Source organism: Mus musculus, chromosome 8, assembly GCF_000001635.26.
Source record: "Mus musculus strain C57BL/6J chromosome 8, GRCm38.p6 C57BL/6J".
NCBI lineage: Eukaryota > Metazoa > Chordata > Mammalia > Rodentia > Muridae > Mus > Mus musculus.
In genome coordinates this window covers 125,835,248-125,857,747 of record NC_000074.6, presented here as the reverse complement: position 1 = coordinate 125,857,747, position 22,500 = coordinate 125,835,248, and the positions used below count along the sequence as shown (strand labels likewise).

Sequence of the window (22,500 nt, the reverse complement as noted above, 5' to 3'; positions counted from 1 at the left end):
TTCATGAGCTACCTTGCGTGTAAAATGTGCGCAGGTGGCTGGTCACTCAGCCCTCCCCCTCCCCCCACCCCCCAATGGCAGGCTTCCCTGCGGGCTTCTCATTTCTTTCCGGATCTTCCAAGCTGCTTTGTGAACAGTCTGCTGCAGGGCTGATGGGGCAGGTCTGATGGGAAACACACATGCACACGAGGTCAGCATTCAGACAGTAGCCTCGAGGATGCCCCCAGCCATGTGACACACTGTGGGAATTGTGCTTATAAACCACACTGGGGAAGCTGAATGGCTTGTTAAGAGACTGGTTAGACCTCACCTGGTGGAGCAAGCAAAAAAAAAATTATCAAAAAGTTAAAAATCAACCCTTGTAGGGGAGGGGTAGACACCTTTGGAGTGGCCAGTGCAGACGGACACTCAGCAGTGTGGGAGTACAGAATTTCATTAGTGAGAATTCTGGGGATCCGGGGACGATAGAGTGGCTTTTGTACTGTGAATGAGCAGTGCCCCACATATGGCTCTGGGACCCCAAACACAGGAGGCATGGCCACAGTAGCCGGGGCTAGCCCACTGTAGGACCCCAGGTTTGGTTTCATAAATTATCAATGTGGAGGACACGTTCGTATCGCTGATAAAGCTTCCAAAAGATGGTTGAGGGCTTTTCATATTGGTTGAGGCCAGAGATGGCCTGTTGGTAGATAATAAATTTTAATGCATGTATCTGTATGTGTATGTGCACTCGCGTACACACATGCATATAGGCCTGAGGACTGGACCACTTCGGCTGTGGGAGGTGGGTGAGTTGAGGTACAGTTTCTCACTGCCCTGGAGCTTGCCAGTAAGCCCCAGGGACCTGCCTGCCTCCACCTTCCCAACACCAGGAATGTAGTCACTTCCCAGCGTTGGTTCTGGGACTTGCAACTGACTTAGGCTCGAAAAAGCAAACATTTCACACTCTGAGCCGACCAGCCTTTTGATAAAAGAGCGAGCCAGAACAAATGTGACCTGCTAATCCTTGTCAGTCTGAGAAAATATCTCCCCTGCACGTGTATTGTGTATTGATACGCCCCACAGTTATTTATACCAGTTAATTGATTTTGCCAAGTTTACTTAGTAAGGCTGTTTAGACTTCATTCTGGCTTTAGTCTTATTATTTTTTAATGCAAAGGAAGTGTTCTCCTGTGCTTATTTATCCATGACCTACTTGGATGCTGAAGAAAATTCCCTATTAGTACAACCATTTTTTTTTTTTAAAAGACTGAGCCTGGCCTCAGAACCAGAGGCAGCCAGTCTCTGTGACAGATGCTGGTATTGTCCTGTTGAAAGATGGTCTCAGGACAGGATTGTTTCTATTTTGGAAGCGGTGGCAATTTAAACCTCTAAATATAGCACATTGGAGGCAGTGACTGAGAACACCTGTCTGAGACCATGCCACTCTGCCACTGCTTGGTGCACACAAGTTGACTCATAAATTGCAAAGCGCGCCCACCCGGTCCACTGTTGTTGGCCTCTCAGATCTTATGAGTTGTGGATTGATTTCAAAGATGCTGTGGCTTTGCTGGTTTTTTGCTCTGGAAAGCCTGTGACATAATACCCTACCTCCTCATTTAAAAATAATTTAAAGTTTTATTATCATTGTACACGTGTACATCATGTGTTCCTGTGTGTGTGTGTGTGTGTGTGTGTGTGTCTGTGTGTGTGTGTGTGTGTGTGTGTGTGTGTGTGTGTGTGTGTGTATGTGTGTCTGTGTGTGCGTGGTACATGTATGGAGGTCAGAAGACAGCTCCGTGGCATCAGGTCTCTCCTGCTACCTTGGTGAGAAGGATGGGACCTGCGCAGGGTCTGGTTCCCCTCAGATGAACAGTTATGCCCATGACTAGTCACAGTGATGGCTCGCTGTTTCAGCCAACTGTTCTCTCTGCCACGTTGACACCTGCACCTGGAGGACCAGACATCTCTCTCCTTGGTCCCCTGCTTCCTGACACCAGGGAGTTGAAGCCCCAATCATAATGCTGTTTCCTGTTGATGGGGAACCTAAGTTAGATGCACATAACAAACAAAGGTCTCAAGGAGTCTGGCACCTGAAAGAAGCAAGGAAAAGGGAAGGCTGCCCCTCCCCCAGGAAATCACTGAATCAGACAGATTTTCTCTGAGTGGGAGTGAAAATTCTAGGTAAATTTTGTTGGACTTGGAAGTGCGACATTCTCTTTGACCTTCTCAGTCTGGCTTGGCAAAATAAACACCAAGCACTGTCTATACATCTGTTTATTTGTCTCCCCCTTTACTGTGTATTTTGAGGGTGGCCATGGGTGTTGGGGGGTGGCGTCAGTTGTATCATGTGGTGTCATGGAGTCAAAACAAAAGGTACAACTTGGAAATTGCATCTGTTTTCCAGGGTCACAACCAAATCATCGCCTATAGCAGACCCATCTATTTCTGTATGCTGTGCAGCCTTATTTTGCTTCTTGATGCAGGGGCCAAAGCCAAACACCCTCCCAGCTATGTCGTGTATGGCCTGAAGCTCTTTACACCAGAGACCCTGCAAGCAGTCAGGGACCACTTAATAGGTGAGTGAGTTTGGGGGTTATGGGGAGGAGTCTTGGGAAGGGAAGATATGTCTCCCCTTTATCTTTTGCATCCCTACTGCAAAAAGCCAGCACACATGATTATTGCTGTGAAGTATTTAGTATTACTAAAGTGTAAGTGTTTAGTATTTTCCTCTTGGCTTGTGTCTGTAGAAGACTCTGAGCTCAATATAACAAAGGTGGTAGTGTGTGTGTGTGTGGGGGGGGGCAGGGATTAGGAGGGAGAGAAGGAAGGAGGGAGGGAGGGAGGAAGGAGAGAAAGAGCATAGGTTGACAACTCAGCTGTCATTCTTCAGGTACTGTCTACCTTGGTGTTTTGAGACAGAGTTTCTCACTAACATAGAGCCACCTCCACCTCCATAACCCCTGAATCACCTCCTCATGGTTTCAAGGCTAGCACCTCACCTACCAGGCCGTCTCTCCAGCCCCTAACAATGGGGTTCTGTGAAAGGACGTTGATATTGAAAACCAGGAAGCTGTACCCCTGTAGCACTGAAGCTGGCAGGGATACCCGTTGGGGTGAGCTGGCCATAGGGCAGCAGCCTCAGGCCTCTCATGCATGAATGGGCACCAGTCTCAGCTCTGGTCATTTCCAGTTTGTGCTGCTACGCATGGCTTGGCTTAAAACCCGAGCAGCACTCGCCATTCAGTGTTCCATTCAGATGAGCCACGTGTTAACTGCATAGGTAAGGTCTCCAACCTTAGAGCCAGCTGGCCAGATGCTTGGGTCTCTGTTCTGTTTCTTCTCTCTCTCTCTTTCATTCTCTCTCTCTCTCTCTCTCTCTCTTTCTCATTCTCTTTCTGTCTCTCTGTCTCTGTTGTTATCATTGTGATAAAGTACCTTGACAGAAGCCTTTTAAGGGAGAAAGGATTGGTTTTGGCTTGCATCCAAAGGTACTGCACATCCATGGTGAGAGGTCACAGTCTGAGACCCCACCCCATGGAATAGGTCTTCCCACCGAGATTCACCTAATCAACATAGCCCCTCACAGACAAGCCCAGAGGATACATACCTCCCTCCGCTATACCTGGAGGCTTGTCCAGGTAAGTCCAGAGCCTGCCAAGGTGACCACAATAATTATCACACCTTACTAAGTGAGTAAGGTCATGCTGGAAGAGGGAGGGCAAAAAGTGGCCCACCTTATAACTCAGTAGTTTGTGAGTTAATGAGGGATCATAGAAAAGGGCCCACAGGTGGTGCATGTATGTAATAGGATGTGAGGAGATTTCTCTGCCCAAATGGCTGCCTTCCCCTTGCTGTACCACCGTATTCCCCATGTCTGCCTCTTGGCTACGTTTCCCCCAGATCACTGTGTGGACAGTGATTTTAGTTCCATCTCCTAAAAGGACAAGGATGTGTTGGCTAACTAGAGCCCCCATTGGTTTGACCTCTCTTCCTCTCTTCCTTGTGGGTTCTGAAGCGTTCTACAGTATCTAGAGTGCTTGACCGAATTCTTCTCAGTGGCCCATATTCCCGGGTCTTATCTTCCATCATCTGACCACCCTTACCTCCCAGCACCCGACCTGTGTGACAATACTGTACCTCCATTGTGTTTGATTCATGTCTCCTTGGCCAGCTTGTCTGCTTGCTGTGGATAAAGCAGACCTCTCACCACTGTGCTCTGTTCGTGCCTGGAGACTACAGGCACCAGATAAGCCTTGGCAGGGCAGAGTGACGGAGGAGCACGAAGGTGGTCAGGAAGCACTGCAGAAGTTAATGGGTAAATGAGGCTTTGGAGTGCTTCCCACCCATAAATCAGAGACAGCTCCCTTGGCCCTCAGAGCTGGCTTCATTTAAAAGAACATTTTACAGATACCATAGAACAAAATTTGCAGGTGCTGGGAGCAATGGCACAGACCTGTGGTCCCTGAAGATGCTGGGTGCGACTGCACAGACCTGTGGTCCCAACACTTGGCAGGTAGACACAGGAGGATCAGGAGTTCAAAGCTGCTGTTGGTGAGATAGAAAGTTAGAGATCAGTCCGAGTTACTTGAGTTCCTATCTTTAAAAAAAAAAAGAAAGAAAGAAAACAGAGTAAAAGGGAGACAGAGGAGGGGGGAAAGGAATGAAAGGAGAAGCTGGGGAAGGAAGGAAGCCTTGAGAGAGGCAAAGGCTGACACAACTCATTTACAGATTGGTTTTATGTGTGGGTTCAGCACACCCTCACTTCTTACTTTGCTACTACAAAAAGACAGCGCCCCGAGTTCCTGGTGTACGGCACTTTTTTGTTTGTTGTTTTTTGTTTTTCGAGACAGGGTTTCTCTGTGTAGCCCTGGCTGTCCTGGAACTCACTCTGTAGACCAGGCTGGAAAACCAGAGACTTTATCAGGCCTTGAAATGGAAGAGGGCTGTGCTTGCTTGAAGCCTGAGGTGTTCGTTTAGCAGCGACCCGTGCCTCCAAATGTGCTACTGGACTTTGCCCTTTTGGTTTTTTCCGAGTCGATCCCTTCATGGTATGGGAGAGAAGGGGAATGTGGCTTTCTTAACATCCTCGTGAAATACCTAGAACTTCCTAATAGTTACTGTCTGCTCCTCAACAGTGACAGGTAAAAATGGTGACAAATGGCCCAGCGAGCTGACGAGATGATATCTGTGGCTCGGATAAAAGGAAAACCAGAAGCTTAGAAATCTGTGAGGAGGGAGAAGGTTAAACGCGCTGATCAGCACAGGGCGCGAGAGGGCTGAATCTCTAAGAATAAACCAGAAGAGGTGGGAGCAGAAGAGACGTGCACAGAAGGTTTTCTGACTTTGTAGGAGAGGCAAGGGTGACTCAAGGTCACTGCCTTGTGGAGCCTCTTCACCAGGAGACAGACACTACTGTTGTCTCCTTCGTGTCCAGGGATCCAGCATCCAGTCTCAGAAAAGGCAGGGCACACCCGTGGTGGGAACTGCAGCATGAGACTCCAGGGAGTGTGGCTGGCTTGAACCTCACCAACTAGGCTGGTCCTAGGTTAATGAGAGACCCAGTGTCAACAGACAAGACAAGGTGACTCCTGAAGGATTATACTTGAGATCAATCTCTGGCCTCCACATGCATGCACATGTACCTTACATACACATGCACAGCCCACCCCCACACAGACACACACATGCACACACAGTGTGGTCAGCATAACTAATCTCACGGAGCTGCTTTCACAACAAAACCTTGGGCCAACCTACATATCTGTTCATGACCCATAGTGACTCCTATCTGGCTCATTCCTTCCGAGGAAAGTTGTGGTTTAAATTAACAGTTGTGTGAGTTTCCTTTCTTTGCAAAAGCTAAAGCAAGAATCAGGTCCTCAGGAGCTACCTGCATAGTTTTTTGATTTTTTTTGTTTTGTTTTGTTTTAACCGTTTATGTGGGTGAGGACCCCAGGCAGACAAGTTGCAGCAAACTGCAGCAAACTGCTATAGGTTTCCCATGTTACCTGATGGCATTCATGGCGTTGGGGTTGGTGGACATTAGGGAACTGCCAAGAATGTATTTTGAAGGTTTGATTTAATAAAAAAGAGGGTGGGTGCACAATGAACCAATCTTAGTTGGGGGTTAAAACTAGACCAGGGCAGTGTGGTCCTGGCTCTGCAACGTCCCAAGTCTCCATGGTCAGAAAGTCCTAGTTTTGGTTATGTGGATCTTTAACACAAGTGTGACTTTCCTTTTTACCTTTGCAAACTTCAGTTTACACTCTTGTTTGCACACCTTTCTGGAACGTTCCCCGTCTTCTAATTCCTCTCATCTCCTCAGTTCTGATTCTGTCCTGAGCTGCAGGCTGTGCACCTCCCTCCCCCTCCCTCACCACATATCAGCTCTTCCTTAGGTCCTGAGCCTTCTGTGCAACCAGCCCTGAATAATGCACTTGCTTTTTTTTTTTTTTTTTTTTTTTTTCTCTCAGCTGAGAGAGAGGAGCCGGGTTGTTTCAGTTAGCCTGGATGGGATAGAAAATCTGAAAGAGAAGGCAGTGTTGTAGCCGCAATGTGGCAATGATTGCCCCGCCCACAATGCGGCCATGATTGCCCCGCCCTTAGCTCACTGCTGTTTCTCTGTTCATTTCCAGTATTTTTGTGTTGCTTCCCTGCTATCTCCCTCCTCGGGCTCTTCCCACAGATCAACACCTTCTGTACGTACCTTCTGGAACAAATCGACATGCTGCTCTTTGGAGGTTCTGGTGAGTCTTGGCGCCTGCACCTCCTGGGAAGGGTTTCAGGTTTGGACAAAGTCTGGTGGTTGGTTCTAGGGACAGAGGATAGGGTCCCGCTGGAAGGTTTGCTTTGTCTTGAGGTTCAAACCCACTTTAACTTGGATTTCCTGTTGAGTCTGTTTTATAGAGTCAGAGTAGTCCACTCAGGAAAGGAAGGGGATGGTTTCTCTTGATTTGGAGTGAGGCCCTTGAAACAATTCTTTAGATGTGTGTGTGTCTGTGTGTGTGCACACAAACACACACATGCACACATGCATGCACATGGGCATTTAAGTAGGTGCATGTATCATTGGGGGAATGGGTCAATATGCAGCTGTGCCTGTAGTATTGGGGATTTGTGTTGTGGGAGCACCTATGAGCTTTGAAAATCTTACCCCCAAAACACACAAGACCCCAGCACCCCCTGGGTGTGGCACTCAGGGCTGATCCTTGATGCTATTATTCCATGGATAGTTGGTTACAATCTTTCCTATACTAGCAGTGGCCTGTGTCTTTGGATGGATCCCATAGACAGGCAATGTATATTGAAAGCCATGGCCCTCTCTCCGCTTCCACCTCTGCTGGTTTTGAGAAGGGCTCATCCAGTAAGCTGTGATGGTGTTTGTGTTCCAGCTGTTTCTGGGATCACATCGGCTGTGTACAGCGTGGGCCGGAGTGTCCTGGCAGCAGCCCTGCTCCATGCTTTCTGCTTCAGTGCTGTGAAGGTAAGCATGTAGACCACCGTGGAGGGCACTGTGGCTTGTGCCAATCAGTGTGTTGTTTTAATCAGTTCTTTTTCGACTGTAAACAGAGAGGGATATTAGCGGCTTGGATGGAGTGACAGGGCCTAGCTGAATTTGGAGATTCGTCCTCAAAGTCAGTGCCTGGCTTGTCCTATGATGTAAGCCTCACCTCCCTTGTTGTCTACGATGTCCCTGAAATGGCCAGGGACACCAAAAGGACTTCTGCTTGGTGGGGAGTGATACAACTCATGTGTTCCTCTTTTGTCTTAAGTAGCACCCCAAATAGGGTGGGGATTCCAAATAGGAAATGGGATGGAATGGGGCAGCCACACTGATCCAGATTTTAGACCATACATGGACCTCAGAGTTCCTCAGGCCAAAAAGAACAAAGCCTGGGGTGTGGCCAAGGAACCAGAGAAGACAAGGAGACTAGATCAGATGCTGGAAGCCCAGAAAGCTCTGTCGTAAGTGTAACAGTTGCACACATATGGCCCAGTTGTGCATGTACACATAATATAGCCATGTAACTGTTGCACACTTATGTCCTTATCAAGCATGCGCACACAGTGTGGCTGTATAACTGTTGCACACATAAGGCCCAGTCATTCATGTGCACACAACGTAGCTGTGTAATTGTGGCACACATATGTCCTAATCACACATGTGCACACAGTGTGGCTATGTAACTATGGCTCACATATGGCCCAGTCATGCATGCACACACAGTGTGGCTGTGGGTCATTTGGTGTATTTGTAAGGCTCTGAGTAAGTTTGTATCTCTGGTGGATGAATCGGGCACAGGACAAAGCAGTCTAGATCCTTCTAAATGAGAGGGAGTCAGTTAGCATCGTCCAAATGGAACAAAGTCAAGAATAGAAACACTGGCTTGTTTGGGAATAGGAGGAAGTGAGAGAAGGAGAAACAGCCTTGAGTCGCTGCCTGCAGGAGCAGAAACAGGATCCAGGGACCATGTAGAAAGTCCTTCTGCAAGCTCACTGCCTTCTCTGGGTTGTGACCAAACGTTTTCCAGCTCTGAGGTTTCCAATGTTGAGGCAGGCTTCTGACAGGGGGACAGAGGTACTCAGGGAAGTCTGTTTCATGGAGGAAGAACTGGCTCCTGTTGCATAGTACAGAATGAATGAGTGACAAACAGTAACAAAATATTAATGGCCCTGGTTGGTTGGTGTTTTAAATACCTTTTGGTTTAAAAAAAAAATAAACCCCATACAGCAATTTGCATTTCTCCTCATCTGGGAGCGCTGACTTCAAGTGGTCCCACGTCGACTCTCTGCTTTAAGACGTGGTGCCTATTAAATGCTGTGAACTGACTGAATGTGGTTAGTGAATTCACAGGAGGGTCCTGGGAAGAGAGGGAAACACGTCCATCTTCCACAAACACTGAATGTATTGATCAGGGTTTTCTAGAGGAACAAACTAATAGGATGAATCCCTCTGTGTCTCATTCACATGTGTGCAAGTGCACACACACACATACACATGCAAATACATATATGCATTTACACATATACATATATACATACACACATACACACATATACATATACACACATGTACATATATACATACATGCACATGCACAAACACACATATCACACATATATGGGATTTATTAGAATGGCTTACAGGCTATGGTCCAGCTCGTCCAACAATGGCTGGCTACTCATGGAAGGTCCAAAAATCCGGTTGTTTTTCAGTCCATGAGGTTGATGTCTCATCTAGTCTTCAGTACACTCTGCAATCCTAGACAAGTAGGCTTTCATGCAGTAAAGGAATGGACTCATTAGTGAGAACAAGAGCAAGCAGGCAGAGAGCAAGCTTCCTCCTTTGTGTCCTTTATAGGCTCTCCGCAGAATTAAGCTGCGGCCCAGATTAAAGGTGGATCTTACCATCTCAAAAGATCCAGATCAAGTTGCTCTTCCCACTTCAAATGATTTAATTAAGGAAAAAATAATCCCTCATGTGTACCCAGCCACTGGGGTTTTAGTTCATCCCAGTTGTAGTCAAGTTGATAACCGAGAATATGGCTCACACTTCACACCCTAGAGCTGGGGCCATGTGGTTTCCTTCTGGCGTTTTCTCTACACCGTGGTGCCTGCTCTGTGCTGCTGACATGGATAGTCTGAATAGGTCCTCACGAGCCGTGGCTGCCTGTGAGCCGCCTGGCCGGGGCCATGTCTCTCTCTACATAGGTCTCAGTATGAGCTTTATTACGTTGATTTATTGTTGTTGCTGTTGCCTATGGAAACCGAGAGATGCAACCCAGCACAGCTGCAAGAAGCCTGGGAAATTCCCACCTTAGGGACCACCACGCAGCTGACGCCTAGTCCTCAACAATGAGAAAGAAAAGAGTTTCAGGGCATGTCAGAGTGATGTGACGTTACCCAGTTTATTAAGCAGAGAGATGAGACAGTATGCACAGGGGAAACATTTAAAAGGAGAATGACATAGGGAAACTGTAGTGTACTCCTAAGACATAAACTTGGGCTTCTTAAGAGAGAGATTCCCCAGGGGCCTCAGCCAAGGCTAATGTGATTGGAGTCCTGTGAAGTTACCTAGCCCAAAGGATATAATTTATAACCAGGTGCAAAGAGTGAGCAGAGTTTACAAAGGAAACAAAGTTTCAATTTGTCTTTTGATATATGAGCTGGTTTCTTTGTTTCTCAAAGATCTTCCTTTCTAATGGTATGGAGGGTCTTAATTGAGTTTATGGATGAGAGGGGGTAGCTGAAGGGGTTAAAGTCAGGCTCTTGAACACTCTGGGCCTGAGTCACCTTGGTTCATGTGACTTGGTTTGGTTTGGGTTTTTTTGTTTGTTTGTTTGTTTTTTGGAGACAGGGTTTCTCTGTATAGCCCTCGCTCTCCTGGAACTCACTCTGTAGACCTGGCTGGCCTTGAACTCAGAAATTTACCTGCCTCTGCCTCCCAGGTGCTGGGATTTTAGCCTCCATGGTTTAGATGTCTTTTGTAAGAAGAGTGTTGTCTCTGTGGGCAATGTCCATCTTATCTGTTGTGTGAAGCTTTTTGACTTCAGCCAGCAGGAACCATAAAGCAGATCCCAGGGTGGGGTGCCTCTCTCTTAAGTGTCCCCTCTGTTTCCTTGCCCTGATATCTGGCCTCGTTATCACTCGGGAGAAGTAGATTGGGGGGGGGGACAAGTTGATTTTGCCCTCTGGAATATTAATTAGAGAAAGAAAATCCGATTCCTCTTTTAATCTCGTATTCTCTTTGGCTCATCCGAGATGGTTGCAAATCACGTAAAACAGACCCCCCCCCCATGACTTACATATATGACAGTGACACACACGGAAGCCACTGGAATATTTGCTCCCTGGAGAAACAGCTCAGCAGTTAATTAGCCAGGATTTCTGTTTGTCTAGGTAAACCTAGATGGCTGGGTTTTTTTTATTATTATTATCTTTTACGAAGAAATTCTGCTTTATTGCTGGTGAGAGGACCCAGAGGCTGGAGCACATTTTTATAATTTAATGTTTCCCAAGCGTCATTAACAATGGCTTGCAGGAGGGTTTCTCTCCCTCCCGCTCCCGCTCCCTAGCACTCCCCAGCTGTAGCCCGCACTTCGGCATTTCCCATATTCAGGATTTAAAGTCTAATTGTAGATCTATAATAAACCCATAGTTCTAGAATATGATTTGGTGGGGAGGGAGGGTAACGGTGTGCACCTTACCTGTTCTACTGGCAACCCCTCAGTAGATTCTAAGGTCTGTGCTGACTTCAGCTCTCCTCCCTACCCCTGGGAAGTAAAAATCATCTTGCTCATTGGAAGGACAATTCCTGGTCAGATAAGACACCTGCCCATCCGTGAAACGTCACGTAATCCAGAAGGATTTCCCTAGTTAGTGTCTGCTCATTGCCTTGCATCCCATCCCTTAATGGGCAGAGATGATTCTAGAATCGCTCTACTCCAAAAATGAAGCCAAAGCCCAGGATGCTGTGGTGGATCGCCCAGGGGTTCATACAAAATTCACAGATTTTTCTCCCCTTTACAATGAATCAGTGAAGCCCTCATGAGGATATCGGTGCTATTGGACTTAGGAACTCACAGCCCGAACCTTAACAATCCAGGGTCAACTACCAATCCTCAATAATACAATTAAATGATCAATGTGAGTGTGTTAGAAGAGGAACAAAGGAACCCAAGTCCATCTTTGGGGGGGGGGTCCCAGCGTGAGTCGGTGGTCCTGCCCACCCTTGTCTCAGCTCCAAGCCTCTCTTGTAAGGCTTCTGACACACTATAAATTGTTTTCAGGAGGCAAGTTTTTCCTCTGAGCGTTGAGCCTCCTTCTCCGAGCAGGAGATACACGGGGGAAATTCTAATTTCTTATAGTCCACCCTTCCTATAGCCTGACAGCCAAAGAGGGAGCACAGGTGTGTCTTTAGGCTGTATTTACTACTTCCAGACAGGCATTGCTAGGCTTGGTGCTTTCTGGTTCGCCAGCCAGTAAGCTCCAGGGATCTGCCTGCCTCTGCCTCCTCAGTGTTGGGATTATAGGCATTCAAGGAAACGCTTGGCTTTTATACATTCTCTGGGGGGGGGGGGGGTGTCACACCCAGACAAGTGCTAACTGACAGAGCGCCCTTCCTAGTGTATTTTCTAATATGTGCTGGTCATATTTACCCTACTCTGCTATCGTCACCAGAACTATCAACTACGCATGCTCACATCAACTACGCATGCTCACATCGGCTACGCATGCTCAGCGCCGCCCGTGTTCATTTCCTATTGCTGAGTAATGAGCTGCCCCAGAATCGGTGCACGTGTGCGCTGCTGCACCATAGTTTCACAACTTGGGTTCTCTGCTAGACATCTCAGCGGGCTGAAATCATTGTGACGTAACCGCTGGTTTCGGCAGAGGCATGAGGTCCTCCCTGTATGCCAGTAGAATTCAGTTTCATGTTGCTACAGGATTACAGTCCCTCTTTTTTGGCTGCCTGGCCTGTGGGACACATTCCGCCTTTGAGGACACCCTTAGGTACTGGCCATGTGGCTCTTTCCTGAGCCATTGAGGAGGGCACTGGATTCCTCAAAACCACACCTTCAGGCTTTCACTGTGACTCTTTCTTCTTTAGACTCCCATGGTCCTTTTAAAAGGTTCTTCTAAGGTGGACAAACCTTTCAAACTGCACATTAGTTTAGATCAGTTATTCAGTTGGAGACGCTCACACATCTACAGAATCTTCCTTCTCTGCCCCTGCTGCCCACATTCCCAAGGAGGAAGCTGCTCAGAACCCTCAAACCTCAAGGACCCCCTGTCTGAATGTGTGAGTGTGTGTGTATGCACCAGTGTGTGCTTGAGTGTGTTTGAGTGTGTGTACACAAGTGAGCGTATGGGTGGGTATGTGGGTGACTATGTGTGAGAGTGTGTGTGACTGTGCGTGGGGTTGAGTGTGTGACAGAGTGTGTGCGTGTGTGTATGTGTGAGTGAGTTTGAGTATGGGGGTGGGTGAGTGTGTGAGTATGTGTGAGAGTGTGTGTGAGTATGTGTATGTGTGGGTGAGTGTGTGTGAAAGAGTGTGAGAGTATATATGAGTATGAGTGTATGGGGGAGTGTGTGAGGTGTGTGAGAGTGTGTGTTTGAGTGTGAGAGTGTGCACACAAGGGAGAGTGTGTGTGTGTGGGTATGTGTGAGAGTGTGAAGTGAGTGTGGGGGTAGGTGAGTGTATGAGTATGTGTGAGAGTGTGTATATGGGTGGGTGAGTATGAGTGTGAGTGTAAGGGTAAGTTTGTGGGTGTGTGTGAGTGTGTGCATGAGTGTATGTGTGTGTGACTGTGTGGGTATGCGGGTGAGTGTGTGAGTATATGTGTATGTGACTGAGTGTGTGTGTGCGCGAGTGTGTGTTTGAGTATGTGTGGATCAGTGCATTTGCACTGATATAGTTATCCATCTAGGTAGGATTGAATAACTGAGATACACGACCCACCTTATTATATAACCATCCTATTTTTCTTACACATCTACCCCTAAAAGTAAAATATCACTTTGACTCATAAATGTATGGTATTTTCCTCCAAATGAAACACACTGTAAAATAAGTGTCTCCTTGGGCTTAGTGATGGATGGATATCTTGCCACCTTTGTTAACACACCCATTGGTTTGTCTACTGGGCAAATCTCGAATGTCTGATGTGCTTTGAACACAGTGGGAGGAACTGGCACCCCCACCAGGAATCAGGAGCTGCCCTGGGAAACAGTAGAAACTCAGACCTGTACCCACAACACAGTTCAAGGACGTGGCACCCGACCCCGTCTCCGGAGTCTCACTGCATTGGTTTCTCTTTAGATGAGCTTCAGAAAATAAAAAGGAAAAAAAAAATCAGAAAAGGACTTAAGTCAGAGTCCATGAGGTGTGGATCTCAGAAACACCCGTTTGATGGGATATGAGAAACTTATTTCTTCAAACAGAGCACATTTAAATCTGATCTGAAAAGCCCAGCGGTGAGACTTGGACCAGTTTATATTCCGTTCATTCGCAGGCTCTTAGCCAGCCTGCCCATAAATTCCGTCTTAAGAGCTGCCCCGAGTTTCTCAGGAGACAATGCTGAAACCACCCCTCTTTAGAGTGCTTTTGTGTGAGCTGAAGTGCCCTGCACACTCTCATCTAAGCCTCCCCCCACCCCCGGCCCCCAGCACACGTGAAACGCAGCAGGACTGTCAGGCTATTAGACGGTTTTATTCCTGCCTCATAAAAATATTTCAAAACCTGGGGGAGCTTTATGAAACCGGCTCTCATCAATCCATACTCTCTCCAATTTAGGGGCCCATGAGACACATCACAAGGCAATTACGGGTGCTCGTTTTGAAGCAAACAATTCTGTGGCGGATGCTTCATTATCCGTGAGTGATAGATGGGCTAAAGCCCTCATGTCCTGGGGGGTGCAGAGAAGGCTTAGCTGTCAAGAGCACCTGCTGCTCATCCAGGGGACCCTAATTCCATTTCCAGCACACCCACACAGGGTGACTCCCTACATGTAACTCCATCTCTGTGTCCTCTTCTGGCCTAGGCCGTCACTGAACACACCTAGTACACACACACACACACACACACACACACACACACACACACACTCACACACACACACACACACACACACACACACACACACACACACACAGGATCTTTAAAGAAATCAAATAAATCCTGACCTCTCTATCTCTCTCTGAAACTGGCATGGATTTGTGAGCCTGTGTGTATTTCTGGCTGTGAGTATAATATATGTAAATTCTTCTTCCTTTCTTATTTTTTTAAGGCAGAGTCTCATGCTGGCCCCAAATTCATGACGGGGCTTCTGCCTGTGCAGGTACCTTGTGCTCTTCCTGTGCTCTTCCTGCATCCTTATATGACAAGCATCCAGAGGGGCTAAGACCCGCTCAGCTCTGAGACCCCCATGACTCTAAGATGATCTTGCCTGAAGCTGGCAGAACTGGGGGAATGTTGGCTCCCTGCACATGAATTCCTGCCGGTGGCCAAGCAGCCTTCCCGTCCTTACTTTCTGAGAAACAAGTGTGCACATGTGTTGCTTGTCACACACCAAGTTAAGCATGTGTGAAGAGAAGAGTATTCCAGGATCGAGCCCCAAGAGACCTGTGGTCTGCCTTTCCCTATCAGCAGGAACTGGGAATATCTGCAGGGCTTTTCCTAGGGAACTGAGCAGTGTCTGAGATTAGGCCTTGACACGCAAGCTCACACCTGAACTGAGGACACCCAAAGGGCTGATTAATGACAATGTGGAGCTGATAATACATACCCAGTGTCAGTCAGCTAATGGCGGCTGGCACCTAGTATCTGGGAACTCAGAGCAGACAGTGACATAATCCCACAGATAAGCATTTCTGGAAAAATGCCACATTTGTGTGGCCTTATGTAAACATAGCCTTGAGGTCAGAGGTGAGTCTTCACCAGCCTCTCTGTGCAGACGGCGAGGCTTAGGGAAACAGCAGCCCCTCCTAGCAAGGTCCCATCTGATGGCATTCTCGCTAGCCCTGCCCCCGTTCCTGCTTGCCCCCAAGAGAACTCTGACACCATCCCCTCTGCCGAGCTGACTTTCTCAAGGGTGTGATATTCCCTTCCTATAGTTTGGATGCACCTGGTAACACCCAGCGTCTACTGCGTGTTTTGTATAAGCTACTGACTGATGTTTTAGCCACGGTTCTTCGGATATGACTCTAACAAACCCACAGTGAGACTTCTTATAAGTTCACCCAGGTTCCCACTTGGCTGTTCCTGGGAGTAACAGGCCAGCAGAGGGGGAGTTAGTTTGCTTGTTTGTTTGCTTGCTTGCTTGCTTGGTTGATTATTGTTCTTTAACAGACAAAATCAGAGTCCAAGCTTCCAACCACCATCTGTACCACTACAGGGCAGCCATCTCTGTATTCATATATACCTAAATCAGGCTGTCCTACTGTCACTTCTGTTTCTGTGACAAAATAAACTAACCAAAAGCTGCTTAGGGAATAAAAGGCTTATCTGGCTGACGAGTCAGGGTAAGGTCCATTATGGTGGGGACGTCAAGGTGGGAACTTAAAGTGCCACAGCCATAGTTGGGAGCAGAAAGAATAAACATCCAGGTCTCTGCTTGCATGTTACTCAGCTGCTTTCCTCACTCTCACGTGGTCCAACCAACTTAGGGAATGGTGCTACCCGAGGTGGGCTACTTTCTAGACCAATTAACAATCAAGATAATTCCCTACAGACATGTTCACAGATCAGTGTATTGTAGATCATTCATTAGTAAGACTCTTCCTGGGTGATTCTAGGTTCTGCCAGGTTGATAGTTGAAACTAACCAGCAACACCGTTCCTCCAGCATGTTCCTTCACTAGTGTTGGCAATTGGTGGGCCACAGGGCTTCTTTCTGTTGGCTGATCTCACTCACCGGTCTCTCTGCCCGCCAACTCTCCAGCAGCCACCCTTTCCCAAGCAACACCCGAAGCACTCCACGGTCAGCCATCACAACACCCAATTACCCGGTAGAATTAAAACTCTTAAAGCTTATAGTTACCCGATCAGGTTTATGTATCAATAAAATCACAATTTAAAAGATGCCAATACAATAATTGCAGAGCCAATTGATAATGATAGAAGCTTTATCCCAGATATTCTAACCTTATGATAATATAACTGTGGCTGGTTTAAGCCACGCTGGTTTGCATCCACCTCCATTCTCCTTTCTCCTCCCCTGAGACGCACTCTTAGCTCCACCGTCTTTTTCTGTGTCCAATCACATGCTTTTCCTGCCCTAATGTGATTGGACAGGGAAAATCCTGCACCACTCCTCTATCCTCTGGTCTGAATTCTAAGGTATATGTGAGGGGTAGTGACCAGTTCCTCCGACTCACTGCAATGTTCCTCTTCATGCTTATTAAATGGTTTTATGGCAGAGCCTTGAACAAGGTATCGGGAACAGCCGGAGTAAGACGGGATACCTGCCTTGGATGAGCCTGGCGGAGGGTAGACACTAGTCAAATAGCTATGTGTATGGATAAATGGCTATATGTCATTTATCTGAGATCACGGTCAGACACGGCCTCTTAGTGAGATCTAGAAACATAGTATAAACAAGACACACGCGGCAGGCAGCGTTGTGGGATTACAAGGCTGAAGAAATCCCGTTGCTTAGTGTTGTACTAACTTTTCCTGGGGAAATGCGGGCAAATGTCTGCTCACTGCAGATAAGACCAACCACGGATGGAAGGAGCAAGTATGCCCACGCCTGGTTTGTGTGAACCAAAGAGTTTATTCAGGTTACTTACAGGAGAACGGGGGAACACCATACAGCCACATCATAGAGGATTCCCATCCTGGCACGGATGATGGTTTCTCGATCGAGGCCGCAATCATCCTTCTGTGTTCTGTATTCATACAGCATCTTCTGAGATCACACACAGCTGGGATAGAATTCCATATAGCTGGGAGGATAGTATAGGAAGTCGTGGCTGATCTCAGGCCAGGGTCTAATGATCCTCCTCACTCTCTCCTATAAAGGGGCTCTGCCAGGTTCCCCCTTGTTGAGGGTCTCCTGAATCTTTTCAGGCAACCATAACTTCTCTGAGTAGAGTGTCAGTGGCTTGTAGGAAAGTAACAGTGTCATTTGCTAGAGTGCTTACCTTGTGGGCACAAAGCCCCAAGGTTCCAACCTCATACTTCACACTACTGAGTGTGGTGGTGCTTGCCTGGAATCTCAACAGTCAGAGACAGAAGTGGGAGCATCAGAAGTCCATCTCACCATGAGTTCAAGGCCAGCCTGTACCTCAGGAGACCCCGTTTCAAACACCAAAACCAAACCACAAGGTCAACTATGACAATGACTGATGGCATCGTGGCTGTCGTAATTCCCCAGTGCTGCACATACAGGTGGCAGCACACACCACTCATTCATCCCAGTGGAGTACTGTGGCCCTTGCTCAGTGCTCGCCTTTTGTGGTTTGTAACCGAGGGCTCTAAGTGCAGACACGCTCTTTATTGTTCATGAAGGCCACTCTGTGATGGAGGCAAGTCACCACACTTCTCAAGCCACCTGCTGTCTCTCTGCAGGAACCATGGAGCACACAGCACATCCCAGCACTGTTCTCGGCCTTCTGCGGCCTCCTGGTCGCCCTGTCCTACCATCTGAGCCGGCAGAGCAGTGATCCTTCCGTGCTCCTGTGAGTAGCTGTCCTGTATTTCCTGTGTGTTTAAACGCATGTCCACATGTCTGTGAGTATTGAGGCCAGAGGTCAACCTTGGATGTCATCTCTCTGGTGTGGTTCACCATTTTCCTTTGAGACACGAGTCTCAGACTGGCCTGGAGCTTGCTGACCAGCGAGAGTCAGGGCTCCACCTCTCTGGCACTGGAATTATAAATGTGTGATACCATTTTTACCTGAGGATTTTTACCTGAGTTCTGGAGGTCTCCCGTCCCATGGTTCTTTCTCTCCCACGCTATGGGTGCGCTTCCTGCTGCTCACTGAAGCAGACCTGGCTGTATGGTGCTATCTGCCCTTTGATGCTTACTTTAAGCAAGCTGGCTGCAAACAATAGTAGAGAAATGCAGGGCAGAACCGAAGGGACTGACACTCGAGGGCAAACTTCCGGCCAGATTCTGCCTTTGAGCTCTGTGTTTGCAGTGAAGGTCCCAGGTAGCCGGGTGCCGCAGCCCTGGGTGGACTTCTCTTGCTGTACTGTAGGAAAAGCCATCGTCACAATGGCCTCGCTGGATGCACGAAGTCCCCACTGTTGTCTTACTCTGGAGGTCACCCTGTGGAGAGCAGACCCACAGCCTTGAAAGGGGGTTTTGTTTTACTTTATTTCTTCATGTGCAGCCAGAGTCTCATATGTGTGCCCACCCCCATGCACACATAAGTAATAACAACCAAATGAATTCGAAATTAAAACCTCCTTACGGTCTCCTGAGTGTGTCCTGAACCTTATGGTGAGATTTGTGTCAAGTCCTTAAATGATTGTAATCTCTGAAGTATAGATCTGTGTATGGGGGCTGGAGATCCTCCGAACAATGTCAAAGTGAGTGTCAGATATTGATAACAACATGTCCTGAAGTCTGACTGAATTTATATAACCTTTTAACTTAAGATAATTCTGTGGGAGTTACAGATGCCGACATATTGGGCAATTAGACACCTTACGGTGAGAGCATAGACAAATAGGGAAACAGACAGAAAGCTGAGCATGATTTTTAGTGTCACGCGTGTGCCTGGATGGCTACCTTCTGCTGGTAATGTTGGTGAGGATGTAGCTCAGCGGGTTGGAGGAAACAGGGGATCCCCTGATGCTGACACAGTTCTGAGACCCTTAGGGTGCCTGGCCACTTTTGTCAGGATAAAATTTAAGAGCTGAAACATGGGTCAGTGAGAGTGCTCGGCTGGGAATTGGCTTGAGCAGCCTGAATGTGATTCACAGAACTCACATAAGGGTTGAAAGGGAGACTGGCTCCACTGGGTTTCCCTCAGAGTCCCATGTGTGTGCCCACCCCCACGCACGCGCGCGCGCACACACACACACACACACACACACACACACACACACTAGTAATCACAACCACACGAATTTAAAATTAAAACATCATCATGATCTCCTGAGGGTGTTCTGGTTTTGCAGTGGGCTTGGTTTTGCTCCTTGTGGTTGTGAGACCTAAGGATCACATGGCCCGAGACATGTAGTCTATGAACAACAACCTGTATTTTTTTTTCCATCTTAGGTCCTTCATTCAGTGTAAATTGCTTCCTAAATGTTTACATCAGAACCTGGAAGAGTCAGCTACAGACCCTCTCCCTCAGAGGATGAAGGATTCAGTGGTAAGACCTCAGCACGGAAAGACCGCCTGTCATAGGGGACCTTGCTTGTCCGCAGGGATGAAGTTGCCAGGATACAGTGAGCTAGCTGGGTCTGGAAAGGCAGGAGGAGGTCCCTGGGTCCAATCCAGACTTATCTCCCGGGACACCTGAGCTGCCTCTCCTGGCCCAGTCTGTAGATTATCTCTAAGATAGATGCTGTCCTGCAGACCAGCTGGTCAGTGGTGGCAGTCTGCTTGGGTATCATCAGGAGGTACATTCATCAATTCTGTCCATCACTGGTACCAAACAGTAGATAAGGTCTGTCTAAATAAAGTCTCATTTCAGAAACGCACAGTAGGACGACATTCCTGACATCTACTGCATAGTTCTTCTGCTAGCTCAGGCACACTGAGCTCAGAGCACACTTTCCTGGGTGCTTGGATTCAAGCTTGGTATCAGCACAGTCCCTTTGCTACATGTCCCTGGGCTTTGAACTTTGTAGCGTCAGTAGTTGCAGAGAAGAGCAACTATCTTGGCCAGAATGGACAGAGGATACAAAAGAAGGAAGAGAGTAGCCATTCTGTTTCCTGTGCATCAGGAAAATGGCTCTGAGGACTTGCAGGTGTACTTAAAGCAGGTGTGGCCTCTTCAGTATTGACTACCATTAACATTCTGTACAATGCTAGCTGCTGGCTACGTCAGCCTATTGATGCTGCTATTCTAAGGGTGGAAGCCACGGTTCATGCTCTTCTGTCTGTTTTATGAAGGACAGACAAAAGCAAAAAGCAGATGCACTCAGTGGTCCCTTGATGCTAATTACTTGCAGCCAGGACTGTGTCTTATTTATCCTTGCCTAAACAGAGAGAGGCCGGGACACACAGCTAGTGTTCAGTACATCCTGTTGAATTTAGGTGATGTAATTGTTGTGTGCCATTTCAGGAGAGTGTCAGGGAGTTGCAGCCCACAGGATTTCAGGTTCAGGCCTATGTGCTAAAGCTAACACGGTTTGACTTTTAGCTTTTTGAGGGCTCATTTGTTTGATAATTGATGCAGAAGGGTCCAGCCTACAGTGTGCAGCACCTTTCACTGGACAGGTAGGCCTGGTCTATAGAAGCTAGCTAGCTAAGCATGAGCCTACCGAGACCTGCTCAGCTTAGGTCCCATAGGTAGTGACATGAAGGGACTGAAGAAATGAGACACAGGCATACATGCAATGAATGGCATCAGGTGGCTCTGTAATGCCACTACTGCAACCCAGAAGCTCAGTGTGTAGTTTTGTACAGCATGTCAGGCTAGGGAGCTAGTCTCAGCAGGAGAGCTCTACAGGTGAGAAGTCTCAGTCTGTAAGCCTCAGGATACAGGAAGCCACAGTTGCCATTATCTGTACACACTGATCAATCATTCCTAAACACTGATACTCGAGGCTTCTGAGGAAAGCGTTGGCCATTCCTCTTGATCCTGGCCCCAAATGGGTAATGGCTTTTATAATTTTCTATGGGTCAGTTGGCCTCGGGGGTCATTGACATGGCTGAGTACATGTCAAAATACACATTCTCTCAATTGTTTATCTGCTGTGGGCTTCCCCTCACTCCCTACATGAGCCAATACATAGTGTTCCTTGATGGCTTCTGCTTTGAGTCTCTGCCTTGACTTCCATCAAGGATAGACAGTGAGCTGGAAGTGTAAGCAGATACCCCCACCCCCATCCCCCACCCTCACCCCCGCCCCCATCCCCATCTCCAAGTGGCTTTGGTTCGTGTGTTGAACACAGTGACAAAAAGGAAATTGGGGTGGTGTCTGAGGATGCTTGAGTGTGCAGCGGCGACGGTGGGTGGGGTAAGGACACCTCAGTGTGAGGCAGGGTAGCTCAGGAGCTGAAAGACAGAGAAGACACTGCTGGAGTGTGAAGCTGAGCACTCAAACTGAAGGAGGACATTGGCCTTTCAAGCAGCGTGTGTAGCTTACTTGCGAATGTTGGACAAGGGGCCTCGGACAAGACTTATTCCCCAACCCCCATAGAGTTCTGAGGGAATATAACTCTCCTAATTCCTCCTTGATGTCATGACTAATGGAGATCTGTCACCACTATCTCATTTATTCTAGTAAAAATCGACCTAGCAAGCACAGGGCGATATATATGATGATAAACTTGCCCGACAGACCCTGATAGCATGCCTTTAGTGTGGTCAGAGGATAGGAATTAGTTCAGTCAGATGATACGAGTTACCTGTCGCTTTCTTTGCTCTTCGTGGTCTTTTAAGAAAATCGTTTATACATTTATTATCTGGCAGAGGAGAGTGGGCAGGTAGTCCACAGTGTGCCCATGGAGATCAGAGGACAACTCTGTGGAGTTGGCTATAGCCACCTTTACATGGATTCGAGGGACTGAGTCTGAGTCATCAGGTTTATCTGAAGACACCTCTTCCCACTGAATTCTCACTGCCCCCCCCCCCACCCCCACCCCCTTTCATGCTCTCATATAAGATTTGTCCATTGGAAAATTGTGACATGTTAGGTGATATAGTGGGTTGTCTGTGCTTATCTCTCTGAGGAGTTCCTGTCTAATCATAATATTTCCATGGGATTATGAGATCTGCTCTCATAGGCTAGCTTACCCAACCAACCTTTGCTGCAAGTTAAAAAAAAAAAAAAAAAAAACAGAAACAAAAAACCTGCCTTCTGTCTCTGATTGTGTTTCTCCCTGTCCCTC

The 22,500-nt window shown here is 47.6% G+C and overlaps 1 protein-coding gene and 1 long non-coding RNA gene across 6 annotated transcripts in view; one reads left to right on the top strand and one right to left on the bottom strand.

Annotated features, from left to right (window-relative positions):
- Gm46061 overlaps nt 1–5,761 on the bottom strand; it is a 6,969-nt gene extending 1,208 nt beyond the window's left edge. Inside the window, exons 1-3 of the long non-coding RNA XR_003947616.1 lie at nt 4,752–5,761; nt 4,436–4,527; nt 4,120–4,281 (exon numbers count right to left, since the gene is read on the bottom strand). This is a non-coding gene — a long non-coding RNA (predicted gene, 46061). The remainder of the gene's footprint in view (nt 1–4,119; nt 4,282–4,435; nt 4,528–4,751) is intronic.
- The window catches only part of Pcnx2 (pecanex homolog 2), a 146,829-nt gene that overhangs the window by 40,585 nt on the left and 83,744 nt on the right, over nt 1–22,500 (top strand). For all 5 annotated transcript variants that reach the window (XR_003947294.1, XM_011248395.3, XM_011248396.2 and 2 more), the window contains 5 exons: nt 2,387–2,558; nt 6,618–6,728; nt 7,374–7,465; nt 18,055–18,164; nt 19,715–19,811. Coding sequence is in view for 4 of the 5 variants with exons in the window: in XM_011248395.3 (XP_011246697.1) it covers nt 2,387–2,558; nt 6,618–6,728; nt 7,374–7,465; nt 18,055–18,164; nt 19,715–19,811 (582 nt within the window). In the remaining variant the exon portion in view is untranslated. The remainder of the gene's footprint in view (nt 1–2,386; nt 2,559–6,617; nt 6,729–7,373; nt 7,466–18,054; nt 18,165–19,714; nt 19,812–22,500) is intronic.